Below are 27,519 nucleotides of genomic sequence, written 5' to 3'. Positions count from 1 at the left end.
AGGGAACCAAGGCAGGGCAGGCTTTCCTATGATTGGCTGTTTCTGAAGCGCGATATTTGATTGACAGCCCTCCTCAGCTCTCCTCTCATTAAATTCTGAATTGTACAGTAAATGGCTGAAACGATAGTTACTTATTGTAACTCTAGATTCTATGAGTATATGGGCAGCCTTTTAAGGCTATCGATATTGGGTTATCCCTAGGCGTGAGCCGTAGCACTGAAAATTTGTAATCCCCGACCACCAACAGCGTGGGCCTCAATTACGTCCGCGTGCGGCGTGCCTCAACGACGTCCGCATTTCGCAGATATAGTCGGGCGCCGGCGGACGTTCTGCTCCCAATAAACAGCTTTTCTTCAGCTATTTGAAGGAAATGAGGCCGACACTTAAAAGGCTGCGCCTATACTCATAGAATCTGGAGTTACAATACGTAACTATCGTTTCAGCCATTTACTGTACAATTCAGAATTGAATGTGAGGAGGGCTGTCAATCAAATATCGCTCTTCAGAAACGGCCAATCACGTTTGGCCGTTTCACGTATCGCCCTGCCTTGGTTCCCTCCCCCATAGTGCCAAAATTAAATTCGAGCGAGAGCGTAAAAACATCTTTCGCGAGAGGTTTTGCGCGCGCTGAGGTAATTTGCGCGCGCGAGAGGCTGTTTTGCGCGCGCAGAGATCATTTGCGCGCTCGTAGTTAATATCTACGCGTGTGGAATAATATAATACGCCCGAATGCATCTTTTATCACATTAGTGAATTATGGCACTAATGTGACGCCATACAGCTGCATCTGTTCCTGTGGTTCCACCTGCCTAATTAATGAATACATCTTAACGAGGGAGAAGCCTGTTCTCTCTCAGGTCCTTACATAAACACCCAACTGGCTGCGTCCAATAGTTTCTATTTAATTGTACTGTACAATCACTTGTTCCCAAGTACGGCACCAATAAACTTGGCTTTAGTGTTGGCTCACGCTCACACCGTGTTCTGATTGGTTCTCCCAATGAACTGCCCTGGTCCCCAGCAAATCAGATGGGCTGACGGTGCTTGACATTGGGGGTTTGTGAGGCGGGGCTTAAGTGATGGAGAGATTGTGATCCGTCAGCAATATTCTGAGGACGACCGGACTACACTGCCAAACTAGTAGCTGATAAACTAGCTACCTGATGCTGCACTGTAACACACACACACACACACACACACACACACACACACACACACACACACACACACACACACACACACACACACACACACACACACACACACACACACACACACACACACACACACACACACCATCTTCAGCAGAGAGAGTGTAGCTGGGTCTGGATACCCCGGGCGTCCCGCATCAGAACCGGACAGGGAGTAATCATCAGTAAGCATTGGCTAGTCCTGCGCGTCGGTCGACTGAGGTCCACCGCAACTCAGCTGCAGAGAGAGAGAAAGAGGGGGGAAGGTAGGGGGGGAGAGAGAGAGAGAGAGGGGACAGCAGGGGAGAAGAGAGAGAGGGGGAGGGAGCAGGAGTAAGTGAGAGAGAAAGATTGCCACACAAGAGGAGAGACGCTGAAAAAGGGGAGAGCTACACAGGGAGAAAGAGAGCTAGAAGGAGAGAGAGGGAGAGAGAGGGAGGAGGCGGGTCGAGGGAGAGCCACAGAACAAGTGCACGCACAGTTCTGCAGTCAGGGACCCAGAGAGAGGAGGAGGAGAGAGATGGAGCAGAGAGGAGGAGCAGGACAGAGTACTGTTCCAGTAATTGATTGAATAAATGCGGTAAAGTCCCCTCAGCCAACAGCAGAGTGAGGGAGATAAAGAGCGAGAGAGAGAGGAAGAGAGATAGCGGGAGAGAGACAGCGGAAGCGAGATAGCGGGGGAGCGAGGGAGAGCGAGGAGCGAGGTAGCAGGAGGGTTAGAATTACTGCTGAATGGAGAGCAGGAGGGAGAGGGAGTTGGTGAGAGAGCAGCGAGCGAGTGATACAGGAGGTGGTGGAGGTGGAGGCGGGATGTGGGGACCACAGCAGCAGGATTCTCTGGTACACAAGCCGGTCGGGGTCTCAGAGACCCCTCACACGCAGGACTGTCCCCTTGCCTGACTGGTGCGGGACACTAGGACTAGCCAATCACGCACCACTCTCTGTCCGTCTCTCCTCAGATGATGGGGAACAGCTGTGACCGAGGTACCCTCTCTCTTTCTCTGCCTGTCTCTCTGTCTGTCTCTGTTTGTCTCTCTCTCTCTGTCTGTCTCTCTTCTCTTCTCTATGTCTTGGTCTATATATCTGTCTTTTTCTGTCTCATCTGCTAGTCTCTCTTATCTCTTATGTCACCCCCTCATCATTTTGAATTGTTGTCTCTCTCTCTCTCTCTAGCACACTCTCACCCTATGACTCAGTCACCCTCTTCTCTCTCACCCTCCATCTGTAGCTCTATCTCATTGCCATCTCCAACTCGTAGTATCGCTCTCTCTCTCTCCTCTGTCTTCCTCAACCTCTCTCTATCTTCTCCCATCACTCCTTCTCTCACTCTATTCTCTACAAATATCTCCCTCACTCTCGCGTGTCATTTGTCAGTGTCCTGACTGTAACTGTGGTCAACCAGTCATGCCTGAGCAGTCTGTGAGCATGTCCTGGATGCAGGCATGGCAGTATGGGACAGACCATAAGGGTCCCTCCCCCTCACTCTGTTGTTTCTCTGCTGTTAGTCTCTCTCTCTGCTCTCTGCCCTCTGTCTCTCTCTGTCTCTCTCTCTCTCTCTCTCTCTCTCTCTCTCTCTCTCTCTCTCTCTCTCTCTCTCTCTCTCTCTCTCTCTCTCTCTCTCTCTCTCTCTCTCTCTCTCTCTCTCTGTCCTTCTCTGTCTACTCTCTGCCCTCTTTCTCTCTCTGTCTACTCTCTGCCCTCTCTCTCTCTGTCTCCCTCTGTCTCCTTATCTCTCTGTCTGCTCTCTGCTCTGCCCTCTCTCTGTCTCTCTCTCTTTCTGTCTCTGTGTCTGCTCTCTGTTTCTCTCTCTGTTCTCTCTCTCTCTCGCTCTCTCTCTGGGGGTGATAAACGTGGCACTGTGTGCATGAGGTCGTAGCTTCTGTGTCCTGTCTGCTGCATCCTGATGCATGCAGTGTTTAGCCCAAACTCCACCTGAGGCTCCATCTCTCCGTGAGGCTGCTCCTCCATCGTCCTGCCGTGAACTCTGCCGTAAATCTCTTGCATGCTTCTGCCCCGCTGCGTCTCCGGTAGGAGAGTGCTCCCCGACCGCTCGTCATACACTAGAAGGTTTCCCAAAGAAACATCAATCCTCGAGCACACAAGTCGGGGGTGGGTCGAGGCTAGACAACCCCAGAACCTTAACGAGGTGGCCACCCGGTGTGCTCCCAAGGGTTCACAGAGTTTGGTAGCTGGGGCCCTCTGACCCACAAAATCCTTGGGGAAATCCTTTGGGGTCCCGGGATGAAAAGGTGTAAGAGCCCGGCTTGAGATGGTAGAAGCGTCTCAGCGATACCACGTCCCTGGGGGAGTGGAAACGTTGGGTCCCAGCGATACCACGCCCCCATGGGGAGTTGAAACGTTGGGTCCAGGCGGTACCGGCACCACCACCGGAGGAGGAGGAGGAGGAATGTTCGGGTCAACCCTCCCAGCCCAGACATCCCGGCTCTTCCCTCGGCTCCAAGGAAGAACCGGCCGGCTAAATTTAGAGCCCTTGATCGATACGGACCTGGAGCCGAGCCCAGACACGAACACTTACCCTGGACCAGAACCAGAGCCAGTAGAACCACAACCAGTAGAACCAGAGCCGGCCCACAAACCACAACACTGGGCAGGAACAAGTCCAGCTAGAGAGGCCCAGCCAGCACTTAGACTGGAATTAAAAAATGGAAAAAAACGTTCACAAATCAATACTACTTGCCTTCCATCTGGGTGCATGTGTACAGCCTGGTTTCCTGGATTCTATCACACCACTCGCACAAAGCCCACTATTGTTTGTAATGCCTCCCCCCCCCCGAACCGGGCTGTGGAGGACTGGGTTGGCTAATGATGGTGCGGCGGTTTGGGGGTCTCATCTGTCTGTTCGGCTTTACCCGCCCCCCACTCCCTGTCCCTTACCTGTCAAGGGGACTGCAGAGGTCATATTGATCGAGTTGCCAGCCGATAGATAGTCTTGCTCAGGGGCCCAACGACTGGTGGGGGGGTTGGGGTGGGGGATGGGTTTGGGCCGGGCGTCTGGGCTACACAGATGACCTTGACACACTTAGCCGTGGTCTCCTGACAGGAAAGGCAGAAATAGCAGCAGGGAGGATCCATGCGAAGTGTTGCTTTACGTTCTACATCGGCTAAACGGCAGCTACTAGCGCCAGATAGCGGCAGCAGCTACACAACAGCTAGCGGCCAAACATCTGCTAATGGTGCTACTTAAACTGAAGATTCACATTCCCTAACCGCTAGCTGAGCATCTGCTAATTGTGCTGCCTAAATTGCATTGCACAATAGCTAACAGACCCTGCAGAGCACCAGCTAACTACTATTAAACATCATCCACTAATATCACAGGCTAACAGCTACACACCAGCTAACAGCTCCAACTTGACTCACAGCATCATCTAAACACCAGCTGCACTTAAGCTAAACACCTGCTAAAAGCACCAGCTAAACACCAGACAGCCTTGTGCTAAAGACCTGCTACATTTGTGCTAACATCACCAGCACAATATTATTTATTTATCACAATATATCTTTCGATAATATAATTTTTTAAAGGAATGAAAAATCTCAACGAGACCTGTACTAGCAATAGCAGTTAGGCTAACTGAGGGCTAACCATATCCTAAGCACACCATATCCACTGCGACCCAACAGAAGATATCTCCACCACGGGCCCACGCTCCTACTGATCAGCAACGTCATCTGCCTGTCAGTCCACCTGTCTCTGTCTGTCTGTCTGTATGTCAGCCTGTCGATCTGTCTGTCTGCCTCTTCTTCACCTCACCAATGTTAAAAGGCTTATTCATTCCTTGCAGACCTTATTATAAATGACAAGTGTTCTCTCTCTCCCGCTCCCTCTCTCTTCCTCTCTCCCAAGAAGTTTCTTCGGAGCGTTCTCCGAGACGGAGGAGCATCTCCGGCGTGGGGGGTTCAGAGAAGAGTGTTGCCGTTGACAACCCCAATTCATCCCCCTTCAAAGTACCAGTGAGTATCTACCAGTTCAAACACCAGTACAACTACCATACCAGTTTGTTTACCTAAACGACATCAGCACTACAATATCTGTACCAGTACCAACACCAGCTCTTTTACCAGTTCCACCACTACAATGGTGGTACAACGACATTACCAATACAAGAAACATACCAGCACCAACAAAACTACCATACCAGTGAGTTAACCATTATCACCGGTACAATGACCATAGCAGGACCCACACCAAACCAGTACCAACATGACATCAATGAAACATAGTCATCAATGAGGGTGACGGTCTCTCACTTGGCTCTGCGTTGGACTTTTATTTAGTCTTGTTTGGCTACGGTATTACTCCGATACGTAGGAATCAACATTCAGAACCTGACTCTGCTGGGGCTTTATGCTAAACGGCCCGCAATAGGGATGGAGAGACACCCACATTTACAGAGACGCAGGGAGAGGGAGCAGAACATTTTTCAATTGACTGCCCGCTGGCATTGAACCGGCGTCTCTGCGACTACGTGTTTAGCGTTTTATCGGGTTATGCCAGCGGGTCGGCTCGGTTGGGTCTGTGCCTCTAGAAGCTTCTGGAGACGCTTGATTCAGTACGTCTGGTGCTGCAGTTACAGTTGAAATTCAATCATAGGAGCATGAACACACACTCAGACACACACACACATAGCCAGATACACACACACACAGCAAGACACGCGCATAGCCAGACACACAAACACACACCGCCAGACACATATACATATAGCCAGACACACACACAGCCAGACACATGCACACATAGCCAGATACAAACACACACACCCCCAGACACACACGCAACCAGACAAACACACATACACACACAGCCATGAAAGGCAGATACACACAGCCAGCCAGACACACACCCACACCCACAGCCACACACACACACACACACACACACACACACACACTGCACTCCCATCATGCAACCACAAGATAGATTACCATTTTAGGGTTATCTACCACTTCCTATCTACAAACCAGCCTCATCACTCACACAAGACCACGCAAAACCAATCTCACTGCAGTTCGTACTGGTAGAATACACTCCACATTAACATAATGGCACAGTCAGTACATACTGACGCTCACACACACAGATGCACTAACACACGTACGCACGAACAGGGACAACAACTCTGGCAGACTAATAAAGTATCTCAGTGCTAACTGAGTAGTACTAACATAGTACTTCCATAATACTACAGTACTCACATCGTGCTACCATAATGCTACGGTACTACCAGTGTACCGCAGTACTACCATAATACTACAGTACTGCCATTTTACCATAGTATTACCATAAATAATACCACAATAATAGCTCTTCCGTACAGACTGACACACACACACCTCAGGGACAACAGTAGCTCCAGTGTGAGTCATAACGGTAATTATTCTGGTTCACCTAGGTAAAACAATAAAGTTACACACACACACACACACACCCATCCCCAGATGTATCGTGCTCTACTTTATAACAATGGCCTAGTTGTTAGGAAACGGTCTGTCTGTCAGGCAGAGACAGACTGACTGTTTTTCTCTCTACCTTTGGGTCTGTCTGCTTGCCTGTATGTTTGTACTACAAGGTGTAACGTTATACATGGAGTACTATCTAGGGTAGTATTAATAGTTACACAGTAGGGTTTGTGCTAATAATTCATGTTATTTATAGATCACTTTTCATCCTCCTCAAAGACATTTGACAAAGTGGTTCGAAAGTCAGAGTGAAACATTCTAGAAGCGTACAATCTACGAGTCTGAATCAGAGATGGGGACAAAGAGCTGATGCCGGTCCTCTTCCTCCTCCATACCCCTCTTCTTCCCCCTCTTCATCCCCCTCTTCCTCCTCACCCCTCTTCTTCTCCTCCCCCCCTCACCCCTCTTCTCCTCCTCCCCCCCGACCCCTTTTCTCTTCCTCCTCACCCCTCTTCATCCCCCTCTTCCTCCTCACCCCTCTTCATCCCCCTCTTCCTCCTCACCCCTCTTCATCCCTCTCTTCCTCCTCACCCCTCTTCATCCCCCTCTTCCTCCTCACTCCTCTTCATCCCCCTCTTCCTCCTCACCCCTCTTCATCCCCCTCTTCCTCCTCACCCCTCTTCATCCCCCTCTTCCTCCTCACCCCTCTTCATCCGCCTCTTCCTCCTCACCCCTCTTCATCCACCTCTTCCTCCTCACCCCTCTTCATCCCTCTCTTCCTCCTCACCCCTCTTCATCCCCCTCTTCCCTCTTCCTCCCCGCTCTTCTCGGCTACCCCCCCCACCTCCTTCCTCCTCCTCCAGGGTTTCTTCAGTAAACGTCTGAAGGGCTCGATCAAGAGGACCCGGAGCCAGACCAAACTGGACCGCAACACCAGCTTCAGACTCCCGTCGCTGAGACCCGCTGAGCCGGACAGGTACCCCGACACACACCTCTGGTACACGCCAGACACACATCCAACACACACCTGGTACACGCCAGACACACATCCAACACACACCTGGTACACGCCAGACACACATCCAACACACACCTGGTACACGCCAGACACACATCCAACACACACCTGGTACACGCCAGACACACATCCAACACACACCTGGTACACGCCAGACACACATCCAACACACACCTGGTACACGCCAGACACACATCCAACACACACCTGGTACACGCCAGACACACATCCAACACACACCTGGTACACGCCAGACACACATCCAACACACACCCGACACCATTATCTTCCATGCCGAAATTGGAGAGACAACATTTCGGATATTCCATTTGACCTGCAATCGTATCATCCCAACCTTTCCGGAAACACATTTCGGTCTATGAGATTGTATCAACAAGGATGAGCTGGAAAATAACAAGGTAACATTCTAACCAATCATAACCCAGCTGGCTGCAGGAAGTGCTCCAGCTCTTATCCAATCAAGTCACATGGCTCCTTTTCTCAGGGCCCGCCCCTAAACATGAAGTGAAATGGTTTCAGGATGCTGGGCCACCTCTTCGTTAACGAAGCTCGTTTGTGTCCCTGCTGTAATCACACTTTTCCCATCAGATCCATATTTGGCAGCAAAGGCACTATTGGATGTAAATTAAGGTGAAGAGTAAGGGCGAGGGAGCTAAAGAAAGACTCAGAGAGAGAGAGAGAGAGATAATTGTAAAGAAAGCCAGGAAGAGGGAGGAGGAGAAAAGCAGGAGAGATAACAAGCAAGAAATGGAGAGAGGATCTTGTGGTAATTAGAAAGCTTCTTGTTTGGTGACTGGTGCGTCACTGTAGAGGAAGGTGAGGTTTGATTTCCTGCACCACTTCCAGTTGGTAAGCTGATGACGAAGGAAGTAGCTCCTGGTTCGCCATCGCTGATCGGAAGCCAGGATGTTATTACCTCTCAACTGCAGGAACACTTGGCTCAATAAGCCACAAACAAGCCGGACTCGATCTTGTGCAGAAGTTACTATTTAGACTCTCGAACCTAACCGAAATGGTCTGGATCCGAACACCAAGTTGCTTTGGATATAACCACAGCTTAATGATTCAATGTCAAATCGAAGAACCCCCAGGACTAACTTGGTGACAACGGTTTTATGAATAAAGAGATAAATAAATCAAAATTACGTTTACATATTAGTTTAGCGACAATCACAACCCTGAGTGCTTCTGTCCTGAAACTACAACCCAGGCTTATTTGCCTCTGTGGCCCCCCTGCCAGTGTTCATCTTCTACAGGCATGACTGCGGTCATCTCAGGGCAGGTTGGTGGGTGGGGCATTCTGGGAAAGGAAGTTTTATGATGTGACGGCAGATAATTGTAGAAACAGCAGAGCTAGATCATCGCTGGTACACAGTCCTGTTTACTATAGAGGTGTGTGTGTGTGTGTGTGTGTGTGTGTGTGTGTGTGTGTGTGTGTGTGTGTGTGTGTGTGTGTGTGTGTGTGTGTGTGTGTGTGTGTGTGTGTGTGTCACATACAGAGACAGAAAGGTAGAAAGAGAGCATGTCTGATGGATGGATAATGCTCTCTGGTAGCTGCTATCTAAGTTCTCTCTGTCTCTGTCTCTGTCTCTGTCTCTCTCTCTGTCTCTCTCTCTCTTGCTCTCTCTCTCTCTCCCTCTGCGCGTCAGTGTGGGTTTGAGTCTCCATCTCTCTGAGTGTGTGTCTCTCCGAGGTGGGAGTCTCTCTCTGAGTGCTTGCGTGCTGCAGCAGTGTGTGTGTAGCAGCAGTGTGTGATGGAGGCTACTTCCTCTCTGCTGAGAAGGGCTCGCAACGCCCAACTGGCCCTCAGGTAGGACCCTCTGTGTCTGTCGGAAGTTGGTGGTTGGGAGTATGATAGTTGGGAGTACGACAGTGACATCAGTGAGATGTGTTTCTGTGTAGCACCAGTAGCTTGGTGCTGGAGGGGATGACAGAGTTTATGTTTGGTCTGCACCGGGCCGACTCCTGCTGAGATCAGCTCCTGGTTCTCGTGGTGTTGTTGGGTTAGGGGCTGGGGTCAGTACTGCCGAGTCTGTGAGAGTTGGTACCGCTGGTTCTGCTAAGTGAGCTGCAGCATGTTGTATTGAGTTAGAGGTTCTGGTGACACGGATATAGTTCTGTGTGTGGGTGTGGGTGTTGTTAGTCTGTTTGTGTATGCCTGTGTGTGTGTGTGTGACTCAGTAGCATAAGAAGTGCGTCCTTCTCTTCCCAGCAGAACAGATCAGGTTTCTGTCTTAATGCAGCCGGACGTACCAGACCGGACCTAGCAGCCCCCCCTCCTCCCCCCAGATCACGGGGTCGGATCGGTAGATGCAGCGCCATGACAACCACACATCAACACAAGACAACAGTAGTTGATGACCTGGATGGATTGATGACAGAGGGATAGATAGCTAAAGATAAATAGATAGCTAAAGTTAGATAGATCGATAGATGGCTACCTTAATATGAGAGAGAGCGAGAGAGCCACACAGAGGGACAGAGAGACAGACACACAGAGAGAGACGCATAGACACATACAGAGAGATGATAGGATAGATAGACATTTGGATAGATAAATGGGTCGATGGATGGATGGATGGATGGAGGTATATATTGTGCTTCTAAACGCGTGTGTTCTCCTGAGTCCAGTTAGTTTTGAGGGTTTGTGTCTAGTAATCTGGACTAGGGACACAGGAGGTCCCCGTATACAGGGCTCTCTCTCCGTACCTATCACTGCTAGCCGAGACAAGGTCGCAGGACACAGAGGGGCGGGGTCATCTTAAATCCCGCCTCCCCTCGCCACAGCAGCGTCAGGCGGAGCAGGAAGTTCATACATCAAAGGAGGTATGCAGGGAATACAGCAGAAGCCTGTGTGGGTGTGTGTGTGTGTGTTGCTCTGACACACTAATCCCGTATTATATAATCCAGATATGATGCTACTGACTGATCACACACACACACATCTGCCACAGAGGAATTCCATGGAATTTAAGAGGTTTCTTGTTCCTCCAGCAAATTAAAAAAATAAGCTTTAGTTTGGTGTGTGTGTGTTTGTGTGTGTGCTAGACCCTCAGTATAATAACATCAGACCAGCCCACCATTGCCAGGTATTGCAAGGTATGCAAAGTGCGTAGTGAGACTCCAGAACGCACGCACGCATGCGCACACATATTATATTATATTAAATGATCACACACACATTCCTATGCAAATCCCAGACACAACTTCACACACACATTTACACACTTCCAGACATACAAATAGCCCATGACAAAAATAGGTTAGTTATTGGTTCCATTTGATTGAAGGTGGTTTGGTTGTTGACTAAGTTAGTTTCAATCAGTTGTCTTGCTTAATGCCGCGTTTCCATTGGCGGGTGCGCTTCGGCCCAGCACGCCTTGACCCAGTAGTGAAGGTACGGTTTGGCCCAGCTCAGTTACGGCTTGCGTTTCCGCCGCCGACAGTACCCTTATGGTAGGGCGGGGTTTAAGCCGGTTGGCCATAGCCACGGCAGTTACGTAAGCGTCGTGACCTCTTAACAGCCCGACACAGTTTAGCCCGCTATAAATCCAGGAAAAGAGAAGAATGCGACACAACGAACAAAGAGCAACAATGTAGGATGTCCAAGAAGGACGTCAAACTTTTGTGCAACATTTTCATCTATAAACAAAGCTTTCACCGTTTCCCAGGAATACCTTGCGGGTACTGTGTTTGTTTGTTATTATCCCCCGATCCTGTCGTCCAATCAACAAACGGCGTGTGTAGCTTGAACTTGTTGGCACCCCTTCAGACGTCTCGGTACCCCAACAGAGGAGTACTGTGAGATGAGTACGGCTCATCACGGCTCGGTTCGGACCCCGGCCACTTTTGGCGGTGGAAACGCGAACAGTGCCGCACCTTTGCATACCGGGCCGACAGGCACCCGCCGGTGGAAACACGCCATTAGTTGATGTCAGTTTAGTTGCATTGGGTTGATGAAGTTGGTTCGGTTTTGTTTCGCTGGCTCATCCCAACACTTCCATAGTTCCCATCATAACAACACCGCAGGACCAGTACAGAGTTGTCGTTCCCAGGTGTGCTCAGTCTTAGTCCAGCCTCGGTAGTCAGGTGAAGATCCCCAGGTGTGCTTCACCTGCACGTCACATCCCACCGCCTGGCATCTGTTTCCCAGCTGGGTCGATCCCCATGGAAACCCCTCCCGCGGGCCCGCGTGATTGGCCGGCCGATGGGCTTGTTTACTGGAGGAGCGGTGGTGGAGGCAGCAGAGGAGAGCAGGAGGTTGAGACAGCGTGTCCTGCTGGAGTCTCTGAGAGGGGTCCTGACAGAGCCCCGTGGGAGGTGGGAGACGGGGTCTCCCAGCGGCACCAGCAGAAGGAGGGGGTTGCCGTGGGATACGCTGTGATGCTCTGGGGAGCGTCGTACTCCTGGCTCTGCACTTGTTTTTCGTAGGTATTGCTGCCCTCTCTTGCTTCTGACCACTAAAGTGGAGTCGTTGAGTTTTGTTGGGTGACCAGTAGACACTTTTTTTCTTAGACTCTCTCCTCGTCACTCCTCACTGCTACTCTCGACTCCTCTCGGCTTCCTCCCCTCTCGCCTTCCTCCCGTGGTGTCGACCTGCGCCTGCCTCTGGCCTGGGGCTACGTTGTGGTGTAAGCCTGGCTCTAACCCGCGGTGGTGTGGTCTGGTGTTGCAGGTCGCGGGCACTGCCCAAGCTGAAGGAGACCTCGTCCCATGAGTCTCTCCTGAGCCCTGGGAGTGCCGTGGAGGCCCTGGACCTGGCCATGGAGGACCACGTGTACATCAAGCCCCTGCACAGCAGCATCCTGGGACAGGAGTTCTGCTTCGAGGTACGGTTCTGTTTGCTTGCCCTGCTGGACCTTCAGTTTGGTTTTGTTTCCTTCAAGTTTATTTTTTACTTGTCATGAGGACAATGTACAAAAGGCATTAACCCCAAAGCACACACAGTGGATTTGCAACGCAAACAACAACTATAATCCTATTGTATCCATGGAGCAAAGCACACAGAGCGTGAATGTAGTTCGGCAGTGTTTTTCTGCTCGCTTCAAAAGCTGACTTTCCATTGACGGTCCCAGGGCAGGTACATAATGGGACGCCACCTCACCTGCGTACCTCACTCGTTAGTCTGGCACACTCGTGACCACAGGCGTCCTCTAGCTGAAGGGAATCACACCTGGAGAATAAACATCTCAATGGTTGGGTTCTGTGTGGTGAAATATTTAGAATCACAGGTATATTATATGTATTATTTTTTATTCAACATCTGGTTTGTCTCATTGAGCTTGTTCACCTGAAGAGCTCGGATGGCTGCAGAAACGTACAAACTGATTAAATTAATATGGTGTTATGATTGTGATTATGATGATGATTATTATAGAACTAAAAGCTACTCGACTTTGACTTGATAACTAGAAGGGATGTATCCAAGGGTGCATGTGTACCGTCACCAGCCAGGTGTATGTGGTTTGTGAGCTGCAGGTTAGTTACACAGTAAATTATAACACTAACATTCACATGTTCCTGGGTGACAGGTGACCTACTCTGGAGGAACCAAGTGTTTCAGCTGCACATCCATGTCTGAGAGGGACAAATGGATGGAGAACCTGAGGAGAACCATCCAGCCCAACAAGGTAGGAGATGTCTCGAAAACACGGTGATACCGTCTGCATACAGTGCAACAACACAGCATGAGTCGTTGCACTGAATCCGTCCTCCATTTCGAACAATTCAGAATGCTAATAAAGCTAGAACACTGATATACAAACAGACCCTCTTTGTCAATAGGAGCTGAAGTAGGTTAAACTTGATCAAGGATGAGATAGATGTTGAGTATTAGGAAGAAGATCTGTAAAAACGAAACTTAATCATTTCATTTTTTATTTGAAACCAAATCAGAACATCTCCCTTCACACAGAGAACAGACATTTGGAACGTGTATAATGGAGTTAATAGGATCACAAGAACAGAATGGGGTAAGGGAAATGGAACCTATGCGATTAGGATTTCTCTTTACGACCTAACCATGATTATTTTTTTCTAATATATTTTTATGTCGGATTTGGTCCTTTATGGACAGCACAGGGCAGTGGGTGAGCAAGAACGACTGTTAGCAAAGGGACCGTCGCCACGGCCTACCGTCGTAGCTACCATGCATGTTAGCATAGGACCGCCGCGGTGGGGGACCTTCCGTGGCACTCTGCATCGATATATATGCTGAATAGATATCACCTTCAGCTTCTAAGCATGCGTCAACAATGCCGCCATCTTGCCGCGGGGTAACCTCCCACCTGAATGAATGGACGTCAATGGGACACAGGTCCCTTCACACTCCAAATCACTCTAAATCGCCTTATTTTTAAGCCACGTTCATTCATTCAGGTGGGTGGTTAACCCACGGCAAGATGGCGGCGGCATTGACGCATACTTTCCATTGACCAGCGCAGCTCAGGCGATATCTCGTCAGTATTTATATCTATGGGTACTAGCATAGCGCCGTCCTAACATACAAGGTACTGTGCATTTTAGCATAGGACCGCCGCGGCGTGTGACCCCCTAGAATGACCCTGTGAGTGAGATCGTCATTTTAAGCGTTCTGGCGATTTTTTGGCCGACAGGACAACTGCCGGCGTGTGGAGAACCTGCTGCGCCTGTGGATCATCGAGGCCAAGGACCTCCCGGCCAAGAAGAAGTACTTCTGCGAGCTGTGTCTTGACGACACGCTGTACGCCCGCACCACCAGCAAGATGCGCCACGACAGCCTGTTCTGGGGCGAGCACTTCGACTTCTCCAGCCTGCCGCCCGTGCACAGCCTCACCGTGCACATCTACCGCGACGTAGACAAGAAGAAGAAGAAGGAGAAGAACAACTACGTGGGGCTCGTCAACATCCCCGTCTCCACGGTGACGGGCCGGCAGTTCGTGGAGAAGTGGTACCCGGTGAGCACGCCCACCACCAGCAAGGCCAAGGGGGGCGGCCCCTCCATCCGCATCAAGTCGCGCTACCAGAGCATCAGCATCCTGCCCATGGAGCAGTACAAGGAGTTTGCCGAGTTCATCACCAACAACTACGGCATGATGTGCTCCGTGCTGGAGCCCGTCATCAGCGTGCGCAACAAGGAGGAGATGGCCTGCGCCCTGGTGCACATCCTGCAGAGCACCGGCCGCGCCAAGGTAGCTAGCATGGTGTGACTGTTGAGCACAGTAGGATGTACGCCATGAGGCTACATAGGGGTAGCATGATGTGACTGTGTAGCGTGGTATAATGTTACCCTTGTATAAGCTACCTAGAGCTAGCACAGTGTCATAGCATTGTAGTCTAGCAAACACCTAGTACTAGCATAGTGTTAGTATTTAGCATAGTAAACTAGCATAGTATAAATTACTGTACTTTACCAAGTACTTAATTATATAAATATTATAATACACAATATACAATCTTTTACAACCTGGCATGCTGAATGTGGTAAAGGCGTTCGGCTCCTCAGAGTAAAAGTATTCAGTTAAACTTAGTAAGAGGATGCCTTCTAAGTTTCACTGAATACCTTTACTCTGTAGAGACTCCTTTACAACATTCAGCAGTGTGCTTCCACCAGCCAGTGCTGCGTGCTCCTCGCTGGTGGTCTTCAGGGTAGTGAGCTCCCTGGGGTTCCTGTGTGTGCGCAGGACTTCCTGACGGACCTGGTGATGTCGGAGGTGGACCGCTGTGCGGACCACGACGTGCTGATCTTCAGGGAGAACACGCTGGCCACCAAGGCCATCGAGGAATATCTGAAGCTGGTGGGGCAGAAGTACCTGCACGACGCGTTGGGTGAGCAGAGCCAAGACAATAAGCACGATGTCGTCGGCATAGAACCTGATAAAGTCCTCTTCCTATTGGCTGATGACAAAGTACCCTTCCGCCAGACAAATTTCTGTTTTTCTTAAACTAAATGTCTTAATATTAGGCTATCCCCTTTACGAACTTTTTAGGGATTTGTCGAGATTGAGAGTGATAGCTATGCCTTTTTATTTTATGACATGTCTTAAGCATAATCATCTTAACTATATTTCAGCTGAAAAGCAGGTTTGATAAAACAATTTATGAAAGGTTGTGTGAGAGGGATGCAAAGTCTCCAGCCAGTGATACCCGATACAGCGTTTGGGGCCAGTATCTGTCCCCGGTCCCCAGTAGTGACTGGCTGCATCCCCACCTGATACTGCATCGATTACCACGGAGAGAAAACCACCCGAGTCTGAACTCTGATCGATGAGGGGGATATTTATTATGATGTCATTCTATCGTCTCCCAGAGGGCACCACTATTGGTTGCATCAGAGGGGACACGCCGTGAAGAGAAGCCCCGTAGAGCCAATCAAAGTGATCAATTGATCGGTTTCACAATTTCCTGTCGGAGCGTTTAAGAGGATGTTGAGAGGGTCGCTTTTGGAAGTCGGTTTCGTTAGAGCCATGTTTCAGTCTTGGTCCTTGCATCCATCCAAGATCCTTATATCCCTGAGACTTGATTTGGGTTGGATTGGATCAGATTTGATTAAGATTACGTTGTCATTCGGTTTACATTTATAATTGGATTGAATTGGATCAGGATTGGGATAAGGACTTGGATGTGGACTGAATGCTGAGCAGTTGTTCCACTTTGCTGCTGCTAGAAGCCCCTTTCAGATGTGGAGATACTTAAGTAACGGCTAAGTAACGGCTCTGGGACAGTAGCATGAGGAGAGTGGGAAAGACTGGAGACGGTTTGAGCCTCGTCAGTTTCTTTGAGCCCCCAGACAGAGTACACATCTGTACGCTTCCACATTCAGACATGAAGGGTCCGTCACCAGGCGTTGACACTTATACCGTCTTCAAAGAACTGTGTGTGTCTCTCTCTCTCTCTAGGAGAATTCATCAAGGCGTCTGTCTCTAACCCGTCTCTCTCTCCCTCTCCATCTCTCTAGGAGAATTCATCAAGGCTCTGTATGAGTCGGATGAGAACTGTGAGGTGGACCCGGGTCGCTGCTCCAGCGGGGAGCTGCCGGAGCACCAGAGCAACCTGAAGATGTGCTGCGAGCTGGCCTTCTGCAAGATCATCAACTCCTACTGGTAAACACATTGCAAAGCTAACATGCTTCTGACAAGGAGCTCCCAGTCCTTTCCCTTGTAAACTCATTAGGTTTCTGGTTATTGCTGGTGACTCCATGTGTTCCTCCATGCGAGTACTGTGTTCCCCCTCTCTCTCCCTCCCTGTCAGTCTGTGTACTGTGTTCCCCCTCTCTCTCCCTCCATGTCAGTCTGTGTACTGTGTTTCCCCTCTCTCTCCCCCCTCTCTCTCCCTCCCTGTGAGTCTGTGTACTGTGTGCTCACTTCTCTCTCCCTCCCTGTGAGTCTGTGTACTGTGTTCCTCCTCTCTCTCCCCCCTCTCTCTCCCTCCCTGTGAGTCTGTGTACTGTGTTCCCCCTCTCTCTCCCCCCTCTCCCTCCCTCCCTGTGAGTCTGTACTGTGTGCTCACCTCTCTCTGCCCCCCCCAGCGTGTTCCCGCGGGAGCTGAAGGAGGTGTTTGCGTCGTGGCGGCAGCGCTGCCTGGCCCGCGGCCACTCCCAGGACATCAGCAAGCGTCTGATCAGCGCCTCCCTCTTCCTGCGCTTCCTGTGCCCCGCCATCATGGCGCCCTCCCTCTTCAACCTGATGCAGGAGTACCCTGACGACCAGACCTCCCGCAACCTCACCCTCATCGCCAAGGTCATCCAGAACCTGGCCAACTTCACCAAGTAGGTCCCTGGCCAATCACAGCGTGGGGGGGGAGGGGTCTATGAGTTTGATTGGCGGTGCTTACAGGTTCAGCTGGTTTAGAGTGGGTGGGGCTATGGGATTGCTCTGTTTTAATGTAGGAGCGGGGGCTAAGGTCACACTTGGTTAAATGTAGGCAGGGCTAAAAGAGTCACCAGAGTAATGGGGGCGGGGTTTAAATTATCATCTGGGTTAATGGAGGCGGGGTTTACATTGTCACCTGGATTAATCAAGGTGGGGTTTACGTGGCCAACTTGGTTTAGTGGGCGGAGCTTTTAGGTCACCTGGATGACGTGGTCGGGTTCACAGGGTCACCTGGGTTACTGGGGCGGGGCTTATAGGGTAACCTTGGTTTATTGGGCTCACAGGGTCACCGTGGTTACACTGAACTTTTAACTGAGGGGAGATGGTCTGTTGGTTTGTTTTATTGACGGCAGCAGGAAACATGATTGGATCAGATCTCTTTGGCCCAGATCAGATGTGTTTAGATGTGATTACAGGTGATTGGATTACACAACGCTGGTCAATCTCAGAGTGAAACAGATCTTTGTTCCCCCTCCCTGTCCCCCTCTTTGTGTCTCTTTGTCTCACATCCCACTCTTCTCCTACTCTGTTTCTCGTACTCCCTGTCCGTCCCTCACCATATATCTATTTCTGTATCTGTCTCCCTGTCTTCATTACTCATTTCTTCTCTTTCTGTCTTGATTTCTTCTCTAAATCCCTCTGTCCCCTTCTCTCCCCCGTGCTTCCCTCTCTCTCTCCCCTCCCTCTCTATCTCCCCCGTCCTCTCGCCTCCCCCCCTCCCTCTCTCTCCTCCCTCTCTCTGCCCTACCTCCCTCCCTCTCTCCGCTCCTCTTCCCCCCCTTCCTCCACCCCTCCCCCCTCCCCCCTCAGGTTTGGGAACAAGGAGGAGTACATGGCCTTCATGAATGACTTCCTGGAGCACGAGTGGGCGGGGATGATGCGTTTCCTGTCTGAGATCTCCAACGCGGAAACCCTGTCCAACATGCCCGGTTTCGAGGGCTACATCGACCTGGGCCGCGAGCTGTCCACCCTGCACACGCTGCTCTGGGACGTGGTCACGCAGCTGGACAAGGTACACGCTCTATGCACATACTCGCACATATACCCACACATATGCATATGCACATACTCACACATATACACACACTCGAACGTATACACATATATACATGCACACACTTGCACACCTGCAAATGCACGCACCCTCGCACGTATGCAAACATATACACACACACACGCGTTCACATATATACATAGGCGTTCACACGTATACGAACAAACACTCACACATTTACACACACAACGACAGCACATCAACGCACATATTGTTTGTTGTCATTGTGTTGTCATTTGTGCTTGTGTGGATGTGTGTATGTGCATGTTACATGCTGGTGTCCATCTGTTTTTTTCTGTGCTTGGGTGTGTGTGTTTGTTGGTGTTTGTGCATGTCTGGTGTGCACGCCTGTATATTTGCATTTTGCGTGCCCGTGTGCGGGTGGCTACGCGACTCAAGTTGAGTCACCTACCAGTCATAGACCAATCAGAGATAGCCTGCCTGGATCCGGTGCGGTAGACTTCCTGGTGGTCGCCATGACTACCAGGAAGTCTGCTAACACCGGGCCCTCATCACCAGCATGGTCGTATTTTGCCTTTGAGTTTGAGTCTTGATTCTGTGCAGTTCTGTGCTGTGGTTCTATACGGTTCTGGGCGGTTCTGTGGAGTTGTAGCAGCATGGCTGTCGGTTGACCAAACCTTCATTAAGTTCTCCTTGTGTTTTCCTTTTTTTTTTCTCCCCATCCTTCTCCCTCCCCCCATCCCTACTCCCCTCCTCCCTCCCCGTTACCATGGTATCCCTACCTTGTCACCAACGCATCCTGGTGCTTCTCTGTTTCTGCCAAACCCAAACCACACACACACACACACACACACACACACTGTAAACACACACGCACACACACGCGTTTGGAAACCCCAGGGTGAAAATTCCTTCCTGCAGGCCACTGTGGCAAAGCTGGGCCCGTTGCCCCGGATACTGGGAGATATGAGTCGCTGCCTCGCCAGCCCCTCCCCCATGCAGCATCCGCTCCGAGGCTCCGCCCACAACATCAGCGGCAGCCTATCGTCTGGCTTGCACCGCATCTTCCAGGAGCCCACCGACAGGTAAACACACGCGGACAGACACACACGCTGACAGACACACACGCGGACAGACACACACGCTGACAGACACACACGCGGACATATACACACGCTGACATACACACACGCGGACATACACACACGCGGACATACATACACGCTGACAGACACACACGGACAGACACACACGCTGAGAGACACCCACGCGGACAGACACCCACGCGGACAGACACACACGCTGACAAGACACACACGCGGACCTACACACACGCTGACAGACACCCACGCGGACAGACACACACGCTGACAGACACACACGCGGACAGACACACACGCGGACAGACACACACGCGGACAGACACACACGCGGACAGACACACACGCTGACAGACACACACACTGACAGACACACACGCGGACAGACACACACACTGACAGACACACACGCGGACAGACACACACACTGACAGACACACACTGACTGACAGACACACACGCGGACACACACGCTTACAGACACACAGCCAGGGAGGCAGATACACGCTGTGTGTTAAGTGTCTAGGGAACCACTTGTGGTGTGTGTTTGCAGCATGAATAGCTTCATTTGATGGATGACGCAGACTCCGTTGACACTTTCAAAAGATAACCGAGGCTTCTGAATATAGGCTCCATACTTGATGAACGCCCTCATGGGGACATGAGTTCTATTTATGTCGTTTGGAGAGAACTGAGGAAACGTTGGAGATTAAATTTGGCACCAATAATAATGAGAGGCTGTTAAAGTTTCAACATTGTTCATTTATCAAATAGTCAATAAATCACACTGGACCAAGTTTCAGTGCTGTGCTATTGGTCCAATACTGTTTGTCAAAGTCCATTCCTATTGGCCAGAGCATCATTCACTCAATCAACATGTCCATCCCTGCGGGCTATAACCAGGAAGTGATGCCGCTCTATGTCTAGCGTCCTAACGATGTCTCCGTCCCCCCCAGCGAGGTGCGCAGCCTCAAGTCCCCGCCCCCGGAGGCCGTGGAGCCGGCCTATGGCCGCGGCGGCCAGCGCCCCCTGCTGGGCAAGCAGCACCCCTCCACCCTCAGCATGAGCTTCTCCGAGCAGGAGGAGCGCGAGGCCACGCTGCCCCCCAACGCCCGCAGCCTCTCCCTGGTGGACCTCCAGGACCCCCACCCCGCCGGCAGCGGCCCCCAGGGGCCCCCGCTCCTCCAGGAGGCCCCGCCCAGGCTCAGCAGGGCCGGCTCGCAGGTGTCCGTGGGCCACCCGGGGGGGCTCCAGCTGCCTCACTCCCTCGCCCCGCACTCCCGGGCCGCCCCGCCCGCCCGGGACCTGGGGCTCCTCCCCCAGAGCGCGCCCCAGGTGCGGCGGCCGCTCCACCAGCCGCTGAGCCAGCAGCGCAGCCTGCAGCCGCTCTCCTTCCAGAACCCCGTCTACCACCTCAGCAACCACGCCCCCGGCCACGCCCTCGGCCACGGACACGCCCCTGGCCACGCCCCCGGCCACGCCCCCGGCCACGCCCAGCCCCTGCAGCAGCAGCAGGACTCCAGCTCGGAGAACCTGAGCACGGGCAGCTCCCACACCTCCCGCAGCCGCGCCCCCACCGAGAGCTCGGAGGAGCTGAGCGGCGCCGGCAGCCAGCTGGGGCTCCGGGGCCACGTGGCGTCCAGCAGCAGCCTGGAGGACTTTGCCGGGGGGGGCAGCGGCGGCCGCGGCAGCAGCAGGCGGAGCACGCAGAGCGAGGAGTGCCCCGTCCCCCGGCGCCACGCCCACACCCCCGCCCAGGACTCGCCGCTCACGGCGGTGGCGGTCCCGCGGCAGAGCACTGCCACGGGCACCGCCCACATCGTCCGCGTGGAGCAGAGCCGGCCGGCCAGCGCGCGCACGGCCAGGCCCCTCCCCCCCAGCGGCTCCGCCCACAGCAGCTGTAGCACACACACCGAGCCCGGCGACGCCTCCCCGGGTCACATGGTCCCGGGGCAGACGGTACCCGGTCCGGTGGTTGCAGCCGGTCAGACGGCGGCGGTGGTGGTGGTGGCGGCGCCATTAGCGTCCCCGGCAGGACAGACGGCACCGTGTCAGTCCCCCCGGCAACCGGGCACAGCGGAGAGCCCAGTCCCAGCACTCAGAAGGCAGCAGGTAATATCACACACGCACACACACAGTGTAGCGCGCACACACACACACACACGCACGCGCACACTGTTATACACACTGTTATACACACTGTTATACACACTGTTATACACACTATTAAACACTCGTCAAACACATAAGTAGAAATGAAAATAATAAAAAATGAACAATAGGAAAAAGGTAGCAACAATATACAAGATACGTAGATAAGACACTGGACTGCCCCTGTGAGGGGGCTTTAATGTAAAGGTCAAACCATATTATATATATAGGTCTACGCCTCAGGGGAGTGGACCTCCAGAACCAGAGCCTCACAGCAGCCTCGTCCCCTCTCTCTCAGGTCCAGTCTCCAGTGGAGGCGGTTGCCATAGAAACGGTCACCATGTCGCCGGTGGAGCGGACCGCTGCCTGGGTGCTCAACAACGGGCAGTATGATGAGGAGGAGGAGCAGGAGGCGGCCGGAGGAGGAGGAGCAGGAGGAGCAGGAGGAACAGGAGCAGCAGCAGCAGCAGCAGCAGTAGGAGGCAAGGAGGAGAGCCGCAACGCTGAGAAGGTGAGGAGGAGAACTGGGTGCTGAGGTGTTGGAAACGATCACGCACACACACACACACACACACACACATCTGGAACAATCGGTAGGGAAAGAGAGAGAGAGAGAGAGACTGGTGTGTAATGGAGTGGGAGTTATAAAGTTGTGTGAGAGTCAGGTTGGGTTTCTAAAAACCCAGTGGTCCTGGTTCTACTCTGAGTGGGACCAATGGTTCCAGCCCCGGGCTACACAGTAGGTCCGGCTGCAGTCCCTCGTTCTCAGATCCCCTCCTCGTCTCCCCCCCCCCCCTCCCCTCCAGTACGAGCAGGAGATCTCTAAGCTGAAGGAGCGCCTGCGGGGGTCCGGGAGGAGGCTGGAGGAGTACGAGCGCCGGCTGGCTGCCCAGGAGCAGCAGATGCAGCGCCTCCTGCAGGAGTACAAGGGCCGGCTGGAGGACAGCGAGGAGCGGCTGAGGAGGCAGCAGGACGTCAAGGACAGCCAGATGAAGGGCATCAACTGCAGGTGAGGGGAGGGAGGAGGAGGTGGGGGTCCAGCAGGAGGCGCTGGAGCTCCACCCCTGTGGATGGGCTGGAGACGATCATCGAACGCACCCGCAACTTTTAAACTGTATTGACCTCTGCACCACCTATTAACAATCTACGTTTGGTTTTAAATCAAGAAATATATATGATAATGTTCTGTAAAAAAAAATATGCATGCTGTTGGGTTTGCTAACCCTGTCTGTCTGTGCGTGTGTGTGTGTGTGTGCGTGTGTGTGTGTGCGTATGTTCGGCGTGTGTTTGTGCGTCCAGGCTGATGGCGGTTGAGGAGGAGCTACGGAGGGACCATGCAGAGATGCAGGCCGTGATCGACGCCAAGCAGAAGATCATCGATGCTCAGGTAACCCCTGACCCCTGAGAGGAGTCACCTCAGCATCGCTACACTCTGGGTCTCACCAGGGCCCCCTGTAGACCAGGACTCTGGGTCTCACCAGGACCCCCTGTAGACCAGGACTCTGGGTCTCACCAGGGCCTCCTGTAGACCAGGACTCTGGGTCTCACCAGGACCCCCTGTAGACCAGGACTCTGGGTCTCACCAGGGCCTCCTGTAGACCAGGACTCTGGGTCTCACCAGGGCCCCCTGTAGACCAGGACTCTGGGTCTCACCAGGGCCCCCTGTAGACCAGGACTCTGGGTCTCACCAGGGCCTCCTGTAGACCAGGACTCTGGGTCTCACCAGGGCCCCCTGTAGACCAGGACTCTGGGTCTCACCAGGGCCTCCTGTAGAGCAGGACTCTGGGTCTCACCAGGGCCTCCTGTAGACCAGGACTCTGGGTCTCACCAGGGCCTCCTGTAGACCAGGACTCTGGGTCTCACCAGGGCCTCCTGTAGACCAGGACTCTGGGTCTCACCAGGGCATCCTGTAGAGCAGGACTCTGGGTCTCACCAGGGCCCCCTGTAGAGCAGGACTCTGGGTCTCACCAGGGCCTCCTGTAGAGCAGGACTCTGGGTCTCACCAGGGCCTCCTGTAGACCAGGACTCTGGGTCTCACCAGGGCCTCCTGTAGACCAGGATTCTGGGTCTCACCAGGGCCTCCTGTAGACCAGGACTCTGGGTCTCACCAGGGCCTCCTGTAGACCAGGACTCTGGGTCTCACCAGGGCCTCCTGTAGACCAGGACTCTGGGTCTCACCAGGGCCTCCTGTAGACCAGGACTCTGGGCTACATCAGGGCCTCCTGTAGACCAGCTAATTGACCTTCTGGCTATCCAGATGAAACTAGACTCGAACATTGTATGTATCCTGCAAGCGATATAAATACTGCTCTGTTGAACCTGTTGTTGCCCTGTTGTCTGTTGTCTTGTTTTGTTCTCTTACGTGATTAACCCACAGAGACGAGGGCACCTTTGAACATAACTCATTATAATCTAAATGTGTGACCTGAAGAGTCTTCCTCCTCGGTGTCCATTCCTCTCAACCGTTCCCTCTTCCTGGGCTTCTACAAGCCCCGCCCGCTTCCTGTGGTCACCGCCTCCCCCCTCTCCTCGTTCCCGTCACCACTGAGTTCAGACCAGGAATCAGTCGCACGCTAACGCTGACCCTAAAGCTAATGCTGAAGCTAATTCCCCTGAGAGTTATCATGAGTAGAGGGTGCCAGAGCCTCACGGCATACTGTCTGTTGTGAGACAGCTGACCTACTACCTCTCTGACCCCAGTGCAACCCGCACACAAGAAAGCTCTGAGCCCAACGACGGAGACATTGCAGAACCCCAACCATGGGGCTAACTGACTTTGAAGCCGCTCCTCTAGGCTAGCTGACAGAGTGGGCGTGGCTCACAGAGATGGCTCGGTTCTACCACGTAACCCTCCCTCTACTTCATAATAACTCCAGGTGTGTGCTACCTGAGAGGCTGTTCCCTGCCACAGAACCGCCCACTCTGGGTCCCTGTGGCTGGGGAACCCGGCCGGTTCTGTGGGGAGATGAGGTGATTTTGTTCCCTGTGTCCTGCTGAGTTACAGGTCAATAGGGGATCTGATCTTAACGAATCAGGCAAGTAAGAACGTAGCCCCTTCCCCCCTTCCCCCTTTGCACAAGCCCGCTCGACCACCGCTCGACCCCCCCCCCCCCCCCCCTTCTCACTGGTTTTAACCCCAAACTGTGATGGCATCATCCCACACCTTTCTCCCTTTTATATTGGCTGGAGCAAGACTAGACCCGGGCAAAGTATGCAGTGATTGGTCTATATACGCTGAATGACACATGAGATTGTATTGATTGTTATGATGTGTCAAACCGTCTCAGGCCCCAGGTGTCTGAAGACGTCGGGGGGGGGGGGGGGGGGGGGGGGTTGGTTATGATTGTTTACTGCCTGTCCTCTTCCACTGCTTAACCCCCTACTTCACCCACCTCCTCCTCCCCTCACTGTTGACCCCTGACCTGGCTGGCTCACTGACCCCCCCCCCCCCCCCCCCCCGGAGGTCTGGTGTTGTTGAGAGTTACGATAAAGTTAAAACGGAACAGTGTATGCAACCCAATGACAGTTTTACAGTGGTCCACGGTAATCTTTCTGCTGCTGAGCCTTTCACCCAGTAGTGCATACAGATTCATTTCTGGGATCGTGGCCAATGGAAACTGAACGTACATAACTCTGATTTAGAGCAAACAGAATGTGCAGCAACGCTAAAACTCGCTCACTACTCTATGATGTAAGACTCTTCTGGAAACATATTTCTTGACGACGGGATACTTGAAATCATTAGCATGACAAGATAGCCTGGCGACGCTTAATAGACTTATTGATGTGGACCAATCGTAGGGACTCTCTGGCTCCGCCCCAGCTAGATGTGTGGTTGATTCACTGCCTTCACTTGTTCTACTTTTGAGGCAAAACTGTTTGAAAGTGATGGATTGAGGCGAAGCAATCGCTGCTGTCAGGTCACAACCGAAAAAAAACACTGAGGTGTTACGTTAGTCGTTAGCGTGTCGTGTGACGCAACTCAGCAGCCCAGGGGGCGTGTCCCCACCTGTCCATCAGACAGGGTACCTACCTGACAACAGTGATTCACCGTACCTTTCTGGTCACCTGTGTGACCCTTGCTCGTCTACTCTCCTCTCCTCTCTCTCGCTCTCGCTCTCTCCCCCAGGAAAAGAGGATTAGCTCTCTGGACGCGGCGAACTCGCGGCTCATGTCGGCACTGACCCAGGTGAAGGAGCGCTACAGCATCCAGAACCTCCGCAACGGCCTCTCGCCCACCAACCCCACCAAGCTGTCCATCACCGAGAACGGAGAGTTCAAGAACAGCAGCTGCTGATGGGTCCACGTCCTCCAAGATGCAGGACCCCCGCCCTCTGCCCCCGCAGCCCCACACACACACACCCCCTCCTGTCAGTGCGAGGGGGAAGGGGCGTGGTGTAATCTCAGTGAAGCCCCGCCCCTATTTGGATAGTAGCAGTGGGAGGGGCTCTAGGACAGGACTGGGCACACAAAGAATGTCTAGATAGAGATATATATCTATATCTATATATATATATGGTGAATATGTATGTATATAGGTGGTATAGGTGGTGTATAGAGATGACGATGATGTCCTGGAAAACTGACTTATTACTCAGCCCGCGGACTGTTGTTAAGCTACTTCCTGTCTGGGGGATGTGGACCACCTGTCCAGAAGAAAAAGCACAGAGGTGAATGCTGCAAGAAGACATGTTTAAAAAAAAAAAATGAAACTACACACAAACCAAATCAACGCAAGAGCTGTTTTATATCAACTATTTTTTATGTTTATGTTATGGTTCATTTCAAACTTGTGCTTTTTGTTCTGTTGTCGTTGAGGGCTGAACACCGGCGGACAAAACAAACTCGTCCGCTCACGTTTATCCTCAACGTTTTTATAAGGCAGAGAGAGAAGCGTTTGATTAGAGGAGGTTTTAATTTATTCCTATGTTGTCACCCGCTATCGAGTCCGGCGAGTGGATTTTCTACCTGTTGCTAACTACTGTCACCGTGTCCGTCTGTCAATTATGGGAAGCCAAACAGTTAAAAAATATGCGTTTTTTAACACGTTAACGTATTAAAATGTGTGTATTTATGAACCGCTTTGCTTTCCAGACATTACGCTGCGTCACGGCACACGCTGTTCCCCGTTGCACAAGACACCTCCCCGATGAACTTTTGTTTCTGTGTTTAACCCACGCACAGTTGTCTGGTGTTTAGAATAAAATCTGCCTGTACGCCTTTGCCTGTTTCTCTGTCTCCGTCTGTCCACACGTATTCAGGTTATGCGTCTTATAGTTTATGATATAGTTTATGCTGACGTAAAACTAAAGCCAAGCATCCCTCAGCCTCCGGTCGTGACCCCACCTTTGGCTGCACGATACACAGATTGTGTCCCTGAAAATGTCGGATTTTTTTGCTACAGAAATGTTGATTTTTACATTTAATTTTATTGAACTATACTATGGCTTCGAAATCTGAAGATGTTGGATTACAGATTCCTGTTTATGCATACTGATCGGGTCATTCGTAACCACAAACAAGAAAACAACTTAGCTTTTTGTAATGCTTATACGATCACTTATATGTTAATAAAAAAGATTATCAAATTGTATATAAATTAAAACTTGATGTCATGAATTGAATGGCACAGAAGTGAGGGCACCCTGCCAGCAAGGTGTGAGAACTCCTGCCTTCATAATAAGTGTCAGGGATAAACTTCCCGAAACCAAGTGGGAAGAACAATACCTGAAGAACCAAGGCTCTGCGGGAC

At 51.9% G+C, this 27,519-nt stretch overlaps 1 protein-coding gene across 9 annotated transcripts in view; it reads left to right on the top strand.

The window, feature by feature from the left end:
* The window catches only part of rasal2 (RAS protein activator like 2), a 49,962-nt gene extending 22,971 nt beyond the window's left edge, over positions 1-26,991 (top strand). For 3 of the 9 annotated variants that reach the window (XM_030363297.1, XM_030363293.1, XM_030363300.1), the window contains 15 exons: positions 5,059-5,165; positions 7,478-7,590; positions 12,329-12,482; positions 13,185-13,283; positions 14,268-14,822; positions 15,315-15,459; positions 16,589-16,733; positions 17,159-17,398; positions 18,312-18,513; positions 19,417-19,601; positions 20,573-21,728; positions 22,066-22,278; positions 22,574-22,776; positions 23,067-23,154; positions 25,897-26,991. In XM_030363297.1, the coding sequence (XP_030219157.1) occupies positions 5,059-5,165; positions 7,478-7,590; positions 12,329-12,482; positions 13,185-13,283; positions 14,268-14,822; positions 15,315-15,459; positions 16,589-16,733; positions 17,159-17,398; positions 18,312-18,513; positions 19,417-19,601; positions 20,573-21,728; positions 22,066-22,278; positions 22,574-22,776; positions 23,067-23,154; positions 25,897-26,064 (3,773 nt within the window). In that variant the 3' untranslated portion in view covers positions 26,065-26,991. Of the gene's footprint in view, positions 1-1,600; positions 2,175-5,058; positions 5,166-7,477; positions 7,591-12,328; positions 12,483-13,184; positions 13,284-14,267; positions 14,823-15,314; positions 15,460-16,588; positions 16,734-17,158; positions 17,399-18,311; positions 18,514-19,416; positions 19,602-20,572; positions 21,729-22,065; positions 22,279-22,573; positions 22,777-23,066; positions 23,155-24,771; positions 24,803-25,896 lie in introns of those variants that run through there. The other 6 variants (XM_030363294.1, XM_030363301.1, XM_030363296.1 and 3 more) reach the window with 5 other exon arrangements.
* The last annotated feature ends 528 nt before the right edge of the window (positions 26,992-27,519 follow it).

The sequence above is a fragment of the Gadus morhua genome, chromosome 8 (assembly GCF_902167405.1).
Source record: "Gadus morhua chromosome 8, gadMor3.0, whole genome shotgun sequence".
NCBI lineage: Eukaryota > Metazoa > Chordata > Actinopteri > Gadiformes > Gadidae > Gadus > Gadus morhua.
This window is presented reverse-complemented; position numbering and strand designations above follow the sequence as displayed.